The sequence below is a fragment of the Camellia sinensis genome, chromosome 6 (assembly GCF_055761805.1).
Source record: "Camellia sinensis isolate YWXY chromosome 6, ASM5576180v1, whole genome shotgun sequence".
NCBI lineage: Eukaryota > Viridiplantae > Streptophyta > Magnoliopsida > Ericales > Theaceae > Camellia > Camellia sinensis.
In genome coordinates this window covers 145,199,326-145,212,988 of record NC_138966.1, presented here as the reverse complement: position 1 = coordinate 145,212,988, position 13,663 = coordinate 145,199,326, and the positions used below count along the sequence as shown (strand labels likewise).

The 13,663-nt window shown below is 36.0% G+C and overlaps 1 protein-coding gene across 1 annotated transcript; it reads left to right on the top strand.

The window, feature by feature from the left end:
* Positions 1-625: 625 nt before the first annotated feature.
* Positions 626-11,750, top strand: BIO2 (Radical SAM superfamily protein). The gene is made up of 6 exons (XM_082872657.1): positions 626-1,132; positions 2,077-2,256; positions 3,352-3,458; positions 7,600-7,805; positions 10,154-10,293; positions 10,944-11,750. The coding sequence occupies exons 1-6, from the start codon at positions 935-937 to the stop codon at positions 11,241-11,243; spliced, it is 1,131 nt and encodes a 376-aa protein (XP_082728783.1). The 5' UTR covers positions 626-934; the 3' UTR covers positions 11,244-11,750.
* Positions 11,751-13,663: the final 1,913 nt, after the last annotated feature.

Below are 13,663 nucleotides of genomic sequence, written 5' to 3'. Positions count from 1 at the left end.
TAGTAGTGTTTTATTGTATGTGTAATCCGAAGGTGGAGAATTTTTCATGATCATCTTCATGACATTTTTTTCATGATCCCTAAAAATCAAAAACTAAAAACGTTTCATATATTAAATATATCGATTACCCATTGTATGATCATCATTCAAATATATAATAAAAATTAATTTAGTAAAATAAATATTTAAAAGATTTATCAATTTTATATAATTTTATCTTTGGTGAGTAGAAATAATTTTAAAATTTTAAAAATATTTTTTTGATATTTATTTTTGTCAAATTAGTTTATATTTATCAAATTGACAATTTTGCTCTTGAAATTAAGTAATGATATCTTCAATTGTTTTTATTTGGAATAAGATTCAAAATCTAGGATCAAATGTGTCACAATTAAAAAGTTAAGGACCAAAATGACACGAGTCTCAAACTATTGGGACTGTTAATGTAATTCGCATATTTTAAAATATTAGAAGATTTTGAAAGTATCTATATAATTCTTGTCTTTTTAAAAAATAAATTAAACCCTGAAGACCTATCACCAAATCTCCCATAAAAAAATATAAAAATAAAAAATAAAAAATAAAAAATAAAAATTGCTTTTGGTTTTTGTTTTTGGTTATATTTCTATGTAGTTGGTTTGTGTCTCTTGAACTTATTGAAACCAACAAAACCGATGACAGAGGGGCCAGTCACGTGACGTGGCTTTGTAGGATCCGTGTGAGTGTGAGCTAGTGAGAAAGGTAGCTCAACTCAACTGCGGCGGAGCGGAGCTACCAAGAATTCCCCAGTTCCCGCACCAAAAATCACACAAACAAATACACACACCCCCACTCTCAAATCCCATCTCTCTCTCTCTCTTCCAATCAATCATCAATCTATACTGATTTTCTGTGTGTATATAGATAGATAGATAGATAGCAGTAAGATATAAAGATGATGTTGATTAGAACAATTTGTCCGAATCGACGCCCACTGTTGTCGATGATCCTGAACCTGCATTCGTCCTCGTATTCTTCTTGTGCTGAAATTCAAGCAGAGCGAACGATCAGAGATGGTCCCAGACACGATTGGACGCGGGATGAAATCAAATCCATCTACGACTCCCCTCTTCTCGATCTCCTCTTCCATGGGGTCAGCATTCTCTCTCTCTCTGCCTTCTCTTTGTTTGTTTGTGTCATATCTTGTTTGGTTGCCCAGAAAACTAAAAAGAGAAAGAAACGTTACTCTAGAAAAGGAGAAAAATCTCAAATTTGGAACTCGATTCATAAAATTAAAAAAAATTAAAAATTGAAATTTTTGCACCCAGTTTGTTTTGTGATGAAGAAACAATAGTAAACTATGTGGGTTTTCAGTTAATTTTTTTTTTTTGTTTTGGGTTGATTAAGGAACCCAAAATTTAATTGAAATTGCATTCATGTTTATTTGCTTTAGGGTTAAATTACACTTTTCACCCCATCTTTGATTCGAATTTTAGTTTAGTCCCTCGCCTTCTAATTCAAATTGCAACAATTTGAGTCCTCAAATTTCAACCCTTTTTTTAATCAGTCCATTCATCACTCACCGTTAAAAAAATGGAAAGTGCTCATGTGATGCTTTATGGGCATTGAAGGAAAAACAATTACTAGTATTGTTGTTTTGTTATGGTTATTATCATTACTATTATTTACCACCACTTACAGCATCTCCAATCCTTCACATTTTCTTTGAAAAAATTCTCAAAAATCATTTCCTATCCTTTCATCAAATGTTAATCAAATCGAGAGTGTCATTTTTTTCATCAAATTTGAATTTGATAAAAATTTTAGAAAGATGAAGCATCGGAGATGATTCATTTTGCATCAAATTTGATGCAAAGGAAAATTTGGGATAAGAAGGGAATTTTTAATAAGATTTTGATAAAAATTTGGTGAAAGTATTGGAGTAGTTCATATCAAATCAAGCTTTTTAGTCAAATTAGATGAAAAAATTGGTGAAGGTTTGGAGATGCTCTTATACTAGTATTACTACTTCTGCTGATACTGCTACTACTGTTATGTTGAGCTTGTTAATCTTATATTAGATTCATCTTCTTATAGGCTCAAGTTCATAGACATGCTCATAACTTTAGGGAAGTGCAGCAGTGTACTCTTCTATCTATAAAGACAGGTGGATGCAGTGAAGATTGTTCTTATTGCCCTCAATCCTCCAGGTATAACACTGGATTGAAAGCCCAAAAGCTTATGAACAAGGAAGCTGTTCTTGAGGCAGCACAAAAGGTGCAGTTTCTCTACCATTTTTGAGCTGGTTTAAAAAAATTTGGCACTTAAAATATCATAAACATTTAAATAATATTTGTCATTGTTGTCTAATTGGGATACCAGGCAAGATACCAAAATAGGGGTACTGTCTGGGGTGCCAAACCTCATAAGGCTTAACCAGAAAGTAAATGAGGTGGCTGGGTGGTCCCTGAGATTTCCAGCTACTGAAACCACGTGACAAAAGACATGATTGATATTAGATTTTTTGTGTTTTGTTTCATGATTGTGAAACAGATCATCTCCCGGACCCATAATTCCTCTTCTGAGCCATTGAAGCTGGAGTTTTGTAGTATTCATTTTTTAGTTGATGCATTCTGATTCTCCTTCAATGCTTTATAAGGGTTAGAGCTATGTTTTAGCATAAAATTTGTTATCAGTATGTTTTTCGATAATGAACTGCTTTGTTTCTCTTTTATTTTATTGACCCTCTGTAGTCTGGACATATAGGCCTTGTTTGGTTTGTATTTGAGAAACATGTTTTAAGATAAAAAGTACGAAAATTTGTTTGGTTTGGTTTTTTTTCAAAAGATGTTTTGAAAAATTTTGAGAGAGAGTTTTGGAAAAAGTGATTGATTTGATGTGTATGAGAGAGAGATTTGTTTGAAAAATTTGTAAACCAAACAAGTTTTGAAAATTTTTTTTGAAAAAATTTGTTTGGTTTGATTAACTTTGAAAACTTATTTGTAGAGAATTTTTCTCAAAATTTTTTCCGAAACACAAACCAAACAAGGCCATACTCTTTGAATATTTTTTAAGCAATTTTTTCTAGTTGATCTCATCGAGCTTGCAAAGAATGCACAGATGATGACACATACATGTCAAAAATTTGTTATTGCAGCCAGAGACAAATCGTGCTTTAATAGCCATGTGGACATGGAAAAGAAGTACTATGTCTTGAAAAATGATTCTTGCCATCATTATGCTTTTGCTTACTACTTTAATACTTGCTGAATGTTGCTAGTTTAAATTGGTAAAGTATTTTGAAATATGTGTGAATTGTGTTTTTTCCTTTGAGTAGCATGCAGTATAATTTCCTTTGGTGTCCATTGGCAGGCAAAGGAAGCTGGTAGCACTCGTTTTTGCATGGGTGCTGCATGGAGAGACACAATAGGAAGGAAGACCAACTTCAACCAGATTCTTGAATATGTGAAAGAAATAAGGTAATCAAACCATCAATTTTGCAAATTGATACTTATGTTTCAGAGCCTTTTGGTTAAAGAAGGAGATGAATTTCGAGCACCGTCAAGACATGATTTTATTTGTTTCTGCGCAAACCACTTAAACTCAAATGGTTCTGCGGTCTGTTTTTTATTTTATGTATTAAATAGATGTATTGTCTAAAGTAATGCCACTACCTATAATAAATTTGTGTATGACAGATAAGATAAAGAAATGCAGTAATGGGTAGGTTGTTGTAGCAAAAAAATATGAGGTAGTAAAAGGATTGGGCAAGAATGGGAACATTTTAGAGATTGTTGCCGGAGATGTAAGTGAGGCAAAAGAGGTGAAGAAAGATTGGATTATTACAGCATGAGGTTGTCGACCTTCTTTTCTCTAATCTTTACTCAGGCATCAATCAAACATTATGAGGAACAAGGCAGTATGATGGCTGGAGGCTGACTTGATGATATACATATTATATAATTAAGTTTACAATTTATTCAGTACTTCATTTTCCAATTGCTGGCTTTTGGAAATTTTCATGGATGATATTGTTATAGTGGATGAAACTAAGGGATTAACACTAAATTAGAAATCTAGAGAGAAGCACTAGATTCAAAAGGGTTTCAAATTAGTAGATTTAAAAATGAATACATAATGTCAATAATATTCTACAATTTATAACATGTTATGTTAGAATATTACACAATATGTAATATATTTTAATATTCCAAACGTGTTTATGTACCTGTACCCGACTTATGGATACATGTCCCAATATCCAAATATTTAGGTTTAGAAAGATTTGACATTTGGACACACCCCCACATCCCATACATGTTCCTAAGTCCATGCAACATATAAACCAAACAAAACCAAGCCTTAAGTCCCATCAAATGGAGTCGGCTACATGAATCCTTCTTCTCCACGCGGCCTTATCAAAGGCCATTTCGTTAATTAAATTAAGTAGATCCATATCTCTATTTACAACACTAACCAACGTTAATTTAGGCCTATCCCGTCCCCTAACACTTCCATCTACCGTTACAGTATCACATTTCTTCACTACTACCTTTGTTAGTCTCCGTTGAATATAACCAAACCATTTCAATCGATTCTCTCTTAACTTATCTTCTATCGGTGCTACTCCTACTCAGTCTCGAATACACTCATTCCTAATTCTGTTTTGTCTAGTCTTGCCACACATCCACCTTAGCATTCTCATCTCAGCCACACTCATCTTATCTACATGTTATTTCTTGGTTGCCCAACACTTCGTCTCATACAACATCGCTGGTCTAATAGTCATTCTATAGAACTTACCTTTAAGTCTAGTGGATATTCGTTTATCGCACAGTATCCCAGACGCACTTCTTCACTTACACCATCCCGCCTTAATCTTATGGGCTACATCCGCATCAATCTCCCCCGCTGTTGTGATAATCGACCCTAAATAACGAAAATGTTCACTCTTAGGTAGTTTTTGGTTTTCAATCTTCACTTCTCCTCTACTTTCATTGTTGTTGTTACTAAATTTACACTCTATGTACTCTGTCTTAGTTCTGCTTATCCGGAATCCTTTAGATTCAAGAGCTTTTCTCCAAATTTTTAACTTTGTATTAACTCCTTCTCTAGTCTCATCCACTAGCACTATATCGTCTGCAAAAAGAATACACCATGGCACATCATCCTGAATATTGTTCATCAACTCATCCATACCTAAACAAAAATATGAGGACTTGAGGTAGATCCTTGATGTAACCCTACAGTGATAGGAAATTCATTTGTCTCTCCAACAGGCGATCTAATAGTGGTCCCCTTCATACATATCCCTAATCACATCAATGTAATATTTTGTCACCCCTTTCTTCGCTAACACCCATCATATTATATCCCGGAGCACTCTATCATATGCTTTTTCAAGGTCGATAAACACCATATGAATGTCTCTTTTTCTCTATACTTTTTTATTACTCTCCTCAAAAGATAGATCGCTTCCATTGTTGACCTGTCAGGCATAAACCAAAATTGATTCTCTGACATCTCTGTTATATCTCGCAATCAGCCTTCTATCACCCTCTCCCACACTTTCATTATATGACACATTAGCTTGATTCCTCTATAATTGTTGCAATTCTGGACATCTCTTTTATTCTTATAGATTGGCACTAAAATACTCTTCCTTCAGTCACCTGGCATATTCCTAGTCAACAAAATTTTGCTAAACAACCTAGTCAACCAAGTAGCTCTCTTTTTATCCAAACACTTCCAAGCTTCAATAGGGATATCATCTGGTCCTAAAGCCTTATCTGATTTCATCTTCTTAAGTGCAATCTCTACTTCAAAGTTCCTAATCCTGCGATAAAACTTATAGTCTTGGTTTATCGTATTACTGGCTATTTCTTCCCTTATTGCCGTACCTCCATATTCTTCATTTCATAGTTTCTCAAAATAGTTCTTCCATCTTTTCTTAATCTCTTCATCCCTCACCAATATCTTAGAATCTTCACTCTTGATGCACTTAACTTGATTAAAATCTCTTGTTTTCCTTTCCCGTATTTTAGCAAGTTTGTATACTCTCTTCTCTCCCTCCTTACTATCTAGTCTAGTGTATAGGTCATCATAAACTTTCAACTTAGCCTCTTTCACTACTTTCTTGACCTCCTTATTAATCAATCTATAGCTCTTAAGATTTTTCCCAGTTCTATCATTTTGCCACTTTTTAAAGCACTCTTTTTTTGCCTTAACTACCGCTTGAACCTCTTCCCTTCACCACCAAGTTTCCCTAGAGCTGGGTCCTATTCCTTTCAACTTTCCAAGCACTTCCCTTGAGATTTTCCTCGTACAATTGGCCATCGAGTTTCACATAGTGTTAATATCATCTTTCAAATCCCAAGTACCTTCTTTATCCATTATATTCTTAAATATTTCTAATTTATCCCCTTTTAGGTCCCACCATCTCGTCCTACGACACCCACCATCCTTCCTAACTTGATATTGCTCTCTAAAACATAAATCTAATACCAAAATCCTATGTTGAGAGGTCAGGCTCTCTACAGGAATCACCTTACAATCATTGCATTTTAAGCATTCCACTTTTCTCACTGAGAAGTAATCTATTTGGGTCTTAATTGACCCACTCTTAAAGGGTATTAAATGCTCCTCCCTCTTCTTATACATAGTATTGGCCACCACTAGGTCAGAAGTCAATGCAAAATCTGAGATACTCTCTCCAGCCTCATTTCTGTCACCAAAATCATATCCACCATGCACCCTTTCATAGCCTAGTTTATCTATGCCTATATGGCCATTAAAAATCTCCACCTATCACCAGGTTCTCTCCTACAGGTATCTTCTATAAGATCTCATCCATTTGCTCCCAAAAATCCCTCTTAGTTTGATCATCTAATCCTACTTAAGGGGTGTATGCACTAATAATGTTCACTATATTCCCTTAAATAACTAGGTTAACTAACATAATCCTATCCGCTTTCCTAATGACCGCCACTACATTCTCCACAAGACCCTCGGCAATTAAGATTCCTACGTCTATCCTTACCACTATAATACAGTTTAAAACCGGTAACCTCAATTTCTCTAGTTTTCTCATCCGTCCACTTAGTTTCTTGTACGCAAGCTATACTAACTCTCCTTCTAATCATAACATCTACCAACTCCATTGTCTTACCAGTTAAGGTTCCTATATGTCAAGTGGCTACCCTAAACCTATAGTCTTGGACTAACTTCTTTATCCGCGCTCGTCTAGAAAAACGCAGGAACCTTTGCCCATTTTTCATCACACCCAGGCGTCGATGTGGCACCCCTTGCTCACTTTTCGAAACACCCGGAGGCAGGCGCAACGCGTCACTCGAGGGAAAAAGCTAAACTAATGCAACATGCAGTAGTAAACAAAGATATGAATTTATTTAATTTAGTTGAGCATATAGCCCTTGATAGAGTAATATGGCAACAAATGATTCATATCACTAACCTCACCTAATTGTGATACAAGGCTTAGTTTGATTTAGTCATCTCTTCTGATTTATTTGCCTTGCTATGTCAAATCTTTCTGCCCTTGACATTTTTCCTTCTTCATACACCAAATATTTCTATCTATCATAAGCTTATCTCATGTGGCAGGGAAATGGGGATGGAGGTCTGCTGTACCTTGGGAATGCTCGAGAAACAGCAAGCTTTGGAATTGAAGAAGGCAGGCCTTACAGCTTATAACCACAATCTTGATACCTCAAGAGAGTATTACCCTAATATTATAACCACAAGATCATATGATGAACGTTTGGAAACCCTTGCATATGTTCGTGAAGCGGGGATCAATGTCTGCTCAGGTAATTTGGTTTAATTCTGAAGAATACAATATTTTCCTGCCTTGGTGATTAGAAGCAATATATTTATAGTTTGATTTATTATCTGTCTGGTACAGTTCATTGTCTTTTTCTCCTTTTCTTAGGTTAGATATTTTACTAACATTAAACAATAAGCGAAGTGGCAGAAAATGAAGTTGGTTGAGGAAACAAGTTTTCATCAGATCTTGTTCATGGAGATTCCACCTTCCGGGTCTTGTGCACCCCCAAAGTGGAAGGTGCAGTGGTCAAGCCCCAAGCAGGACAAGTGTGTGTATTCCTGCAACCTACCAAAAAAAAAAGAAAGTAAAGGGAAAAAAAAAAAAAAAACAACTTAGGTTGAGTTGAATTTTGTAATAAGACAACAATGTTGAATATGGAGAGAAAATAGAGATAGAAAAGAGAAAAGAAAGAGCACAAAGGTTTAACATGGTTAAGCTAATAGTGGCCTACATCCACACACACAAAGCCCTATGGGCTACATTTTTTATTCACTCAATTTCATACTCTTGTTTACAAGATACACCATATATATAGAGTGAGAGATACAATCAAATTCCTGTAGTTAAGGAATTGAAATAAATCAAAGATACAAAAAATCATAATAAACCCAAATCATGGGATCTCCAATATGGAGAGACAATAGAGATAGAAAAGAGGAAAAAAAAAGAGAACACAAAGGTTTAACATGGTTAAGCTAATATTGACCTACATCCACACACACAAAGCCCTATGAGCTACATCTTTCATTTACTCAATTTCATACTCTTGTTTACAAGATACACCATATATATAGAGTGAGAGATACAATCAAATTCCTTTAGTTAAGGAATTGAAATAAATCAAAGATACAAAAAATCATAATAAACCCATGATTTCCATGTCTTTTGATATTTTCCGTATCTTCTGATATCTTTGACAATATATTCTTATCTCCAACGCCCCCCCTCAAGTTGGAACATGGAACGATTGAAGTGAAGTGTCCAACTTGAACTCGAAAATATGATGATCGTCACAAACAACTACAATTAATTTGTTGAAAACTGATAACAATTGTAATAATTCCCTTCAATGACAATTTCGGAAAACATAGGCAAAGAATTAATATCTTGCAACAGAGAAATGTTCATAGAATCAGTCATGATGACAGTAAAAGAAAGCAACCAAGAGAGAGAAACCAACAAGGCTGAAAGAATGATGTATCACAATGAATGCTACCGAACACACCGGTGGCCCAAAAATAAAAAAGAACTAAATATGTGCTTACCGCGTCATCACAAGGACCCTAAAAGGATAGAGAAGTAGCTGGAAAACTTGGCGTGTCACAAAATAATGTTATCGAAAACACCGGCAGCGCAGAAACAAGTAAAAACTACAGAGTTTGCTTGCCAAATCAGCAAACTAGTGATCAACACAAGAAAAAAGGAAAAACACCTTGATAACAAAAAAATATGAAGTGAGAAAGAACTCTAGAGGAAAACATGCTTAGGGTTTGGTAGGCTCTGATACCAAATTAAATTTTGTAATAAGGCAATAAGATTGAATATGGAGACATAATAGAGACAAAAAAGAGAAAAGAAAGAACACGAAGGTAAAGTGGTTCAGCCAATATTGGCCTACATCCACACACACAAATCCCTATAGGCTACATCTTTCATTCATTCAACTTCATACTCTTGTTTACAAGATACACCATATTTATAAAGTGGGAGATACAATCAAATCTCTTTAGTTAAGGAATTGAAATAAATCAAAGATACAAAAAATCATAATAACTCCAAATCATGGGATCCTATATATTATGATATTTTCCGTAGCTTCTGATATTTTGACAATATAATCTTGTCTCCAACAGGTTGTAGATGTGCTAAACTTATTTTCTATACATTTCTATTTTTGCGGTGAAATGCTTGTAATTAGTTTAGTAGTTAAAACAAGCTTTTAATTGCTAAGTAAATGCTAAAAGCAATAAATCTATGTTGTGAAGCTGGGTCACCTTTCCTTTTTTTGTAACAGTGGGTTCTTTTTTGACTGTCCTTGTCGTCTTGTTTTATTTTGTATGCTCCTTTATTTATTTATTTATTTATTTATATTGTTAGCTGGCTTAGAAATCAAAAACACCTAGGTGGTTAAACATCAATAGAAAGGTAGAAAAATTAATCAGAAAAAGAGAATAAAACGACCGACCATAGGGACTTGACCATTGGTTAGCCTTTAGTTTATGTATTAATGAATTCTTATGATTTACAGCTAATTTTTCTAGATGAAAAGAATTTTTTTTTCCTGATTGGGTTACATGTTTATCTAACCCACCCACCATCTTTGGTTAATAGGAGGAATAATAGGGCTAGGAGAAGCAGAGGAGGACCGAGTTGGTTTGTTGCATACACTTGCAACACTCTCTGCACATCCAGAGAGTGTTCCCATCAATGCACTGGTTTCAGTTAAAGGCACACCTCTCGAAGATCAGAAGGTAATTCTAATAATCTTTGACTGACAATTATGTAAGTAGCAATTGTGAACTTTCATTATGCTTTCAGTTATTCTTCATTCTTGATTGGATTTCTTTGCCTGTAACATGTGAGTAAGTTTTGAGGGATTAAAATTTATCATAAACTGCCTTCAGTTTTTCTATGACAAGCAATTTTTGGCTTAAAATGTTGAAACCAATAACACTGAGGCATGGATTTTTTATTATTATTATTTTTTGGTTTTGGGTGGGGGGTGGGGAGATAAGAATTTAATTAGAGAAGGTGCCAGGGGGCACCACAATTGCTGAACTCTTTCCCTCACAACTTCCTCCACCCTGCCACACTAAATCCACTCTCCTTCCAGCCTTCATGATTAATTAGTGCACTTTAACCTCTTTAGCTCCCTCTCCTTCCTAGCTGATGAAGACACCCCTCGTTTTTACTCTAGCTCTACAAGTCTCCATCTATTTCCATTGGTGCTAAAAAGTTAAATCCGTTTCTCTTCTCTTCTCTCTCTCTATTTTATTTTATTTTATTTTATTTTTTGGTGGGTGACTGATGTCTGTTGCCACCACAACATTAGCCTCAAAAATAGATTTTATATTGGCTTGAATTTGAGACATGTTTTGTTTATGATGTATGCTTTGTCCAGCCAGTTGAGATATGGGAGATGATTAGGATGATTGGCACAGCCCGTATCGTTATGCCGAAAGCAATGGTCAGGTTGTCAGCCGGAAGAGTTCGGTTCTCCATGCCGGAGCAGACACTGTGCTTTTTGGCTGGTGCAAATTCCATCTTCACCGGCGAGAAGTTGCTGACAACTCCCAACAATGATTTTGATGCTGATCAACAAATGTTCAAGGTGCTTGGACTGCTCCCAAAAGCTCCCAGTTTTTCTGATGATGATTTCGAAGCAGAAAATTGTGCAAAAGCCGTGTCTAGTTCTGGTTGAGATAGATAGATACAGCTTTATCACAGGGACGTACTTGGTCACCTCTCTGCAATGAAAAAGCTTCTTTCTACCTCCTCGCAAATGTGGATATTCATTTGGTCCAATAATGTCACAATTTCACTGGAAGATTATTTGATCAAACCATTTCTCGTGGATATTGTTAGTAGGGACTACTAGGATAGAAAATTGTTTGGGTTGGTGTACCCAAAATTGCCCAATTAATTAAGGGTAATGCTAGGGACACCAAATTTTCTACCAAACAAATGACCAAATGTCTCACATGGGTGTGGGGTCCGCAATTTTGTGGGCCCCACACCCATGTGAGACATTTGGTCATTTATTTGGTAGAAAATTTGGGACCTCTAGTATTTTCCATTAATTAATGGGTTTTGATGGGTCAGTTTAATTCAGGTTTGTTTACAGATATGGACCTAAATTATCCATTTAGGGTTAGGTTAAATCAGGTTGGTTTGGAAGCATGGATCGGAATGACCCATTTACCCTGCACTTTTGTTCTGCTCCCTCCCTCTATTTGTTTCCTCCTTTTTTTCTTTTTTTGAGATAAAAGTCTCAACTGTTGATTAATAATCATTATCATAAGGATAGCTGTCCGCCAAACCCTTTAACCACTTTTCTACAAAATTTTGTACGACAAACTCCAAAATCTGAATGCGGTAGTGATCTTCCACTATTTTTGATGATTCTCACTGTAAGATAAATTGATAGAGAGAGAGAATAAATTATGTATATATTAATGTATTGAATGTTGTATTACAAAGGTTCAATTGAGCTCGTTTATATAGGAGAGGAGCCAAAAGTGGGAGCCTAAAGTAGCCGAAAGTGGCACTAATAAAGTAAAGTAAAGGTAAAGGAAATATACACTACTAACAGCTATACACTACTAACATCATTACAAGCACTAATATAATATACTAACAGCCCCTCTCAAACTCAAGGAGGATAGGTACTAGTCAACTTGAGTTTGGAGAGAGTAGCAAAACAGGAAAATAGACTGACAAATAAAAGTGGATAGGAGACACTGTATGGTCGTGTCAGATCGTTGGTGAAGACACTGTATGGTCGTGTCAGACCGTTGTAGCAGGACAGTTTACGAGGTCATGCCGGACCGTTGTAGAAGTTGACCGGAATCAATGTCGGGACAGTTTACGGGGTCATGCCGGACCGATGTAAAAGCTGACCGAAATCAATGTCGGGACAGTTTACGGGGTCATGCCGGACCGGTGTAGAAGCTGACCGGAATCAATGTCGGGACAGTTTATGGGGTCATGCCGGACCGTTTGTAGAAGCTTGTGGTGGTGCACCAAGGAGGCGACTTAGGGAGTGCGCCATGGGGTGGCTTGAGTGGTTCCCATGGTGTATAACCATGCTCACCATGATATATGTATAACCCCCCTCAAACTCAAATAGGTGTGAAGATAGAAACCTATTTGAGGTTGAAACAAGGGTGAAACAAAAGGGATTAATAAAGTGGAGTAAAACAACCAACCGAGTTGGTTGTGAATGGATATATATATATATATATTTTTTTTTTTGGAATAAAATCAACCATCATTCAGTAATGCAGTTGCTAAAGAGAAATATTAAAAGAGAGTGGTGGAAAGAAAAGTTTAAAAGAAATGATGGGAAAGAAAAATAAATGTGGGTATTTAAAAGAGTGTAGAAGTAGTTTGGAGAAAACAAATAAGAAGAATTAATTTTGAAATCAAACGTGAAAGGAGGAGAGAGAGGGGACAAGCCCATGTGAGTGAAAGAGGGGTGTAAAGAAAGTGAGGGAGTGGGTTGATTAAAAAAAAAGGATTGTGGGTTTGAAAGTGGAAAGATGAGAGAGAGAGAGATGAGATGAATCTTTCTTTTCTTTTTTTTTTTGTATGAAAGAAGGAAGATAAAATAAAATAAATAAAAGGGATAGTGGGATCAGACGGCGTGGTGTGAAAGTGGAGAGTTTGGGTAATATATTATAATAAAAAGAGATATATATATATATAGAAAATAAAGAAAGTTGGGGAGAGTGGGAAGCATAATAATGAGTCTGTGGTGTGTTGTGTATGGGTGTCTCTTAAAATGGGTGTGTGTATGGCCCTCTCCATCCCTAACCCGAGAGAGAGAGAGTGAGGTGGCAGTGTGTGTGTGTGTGTGATAGTCGAGCCAGTGAGACCGAACCAGCATCACCCTTCATGACTCCATGGCCTTGAAGAGAGAGAGAGAGAGAGAGAACCCGTGTACCAAAAGTCACGTTGAGAAGAGAGAGGGAGAGTTGTGTGTTGCTCTGTGGTCATGCATGGTGACCGAGAGAGAGTTGATGAATGCATGGTTTGATCAGGCCTCCCATGGCTGGAGAGGAGTGAGACTGAAACCGGCGGAGCGGACACCACAGCATGTGTGAATGGTGTGTGTCTGCT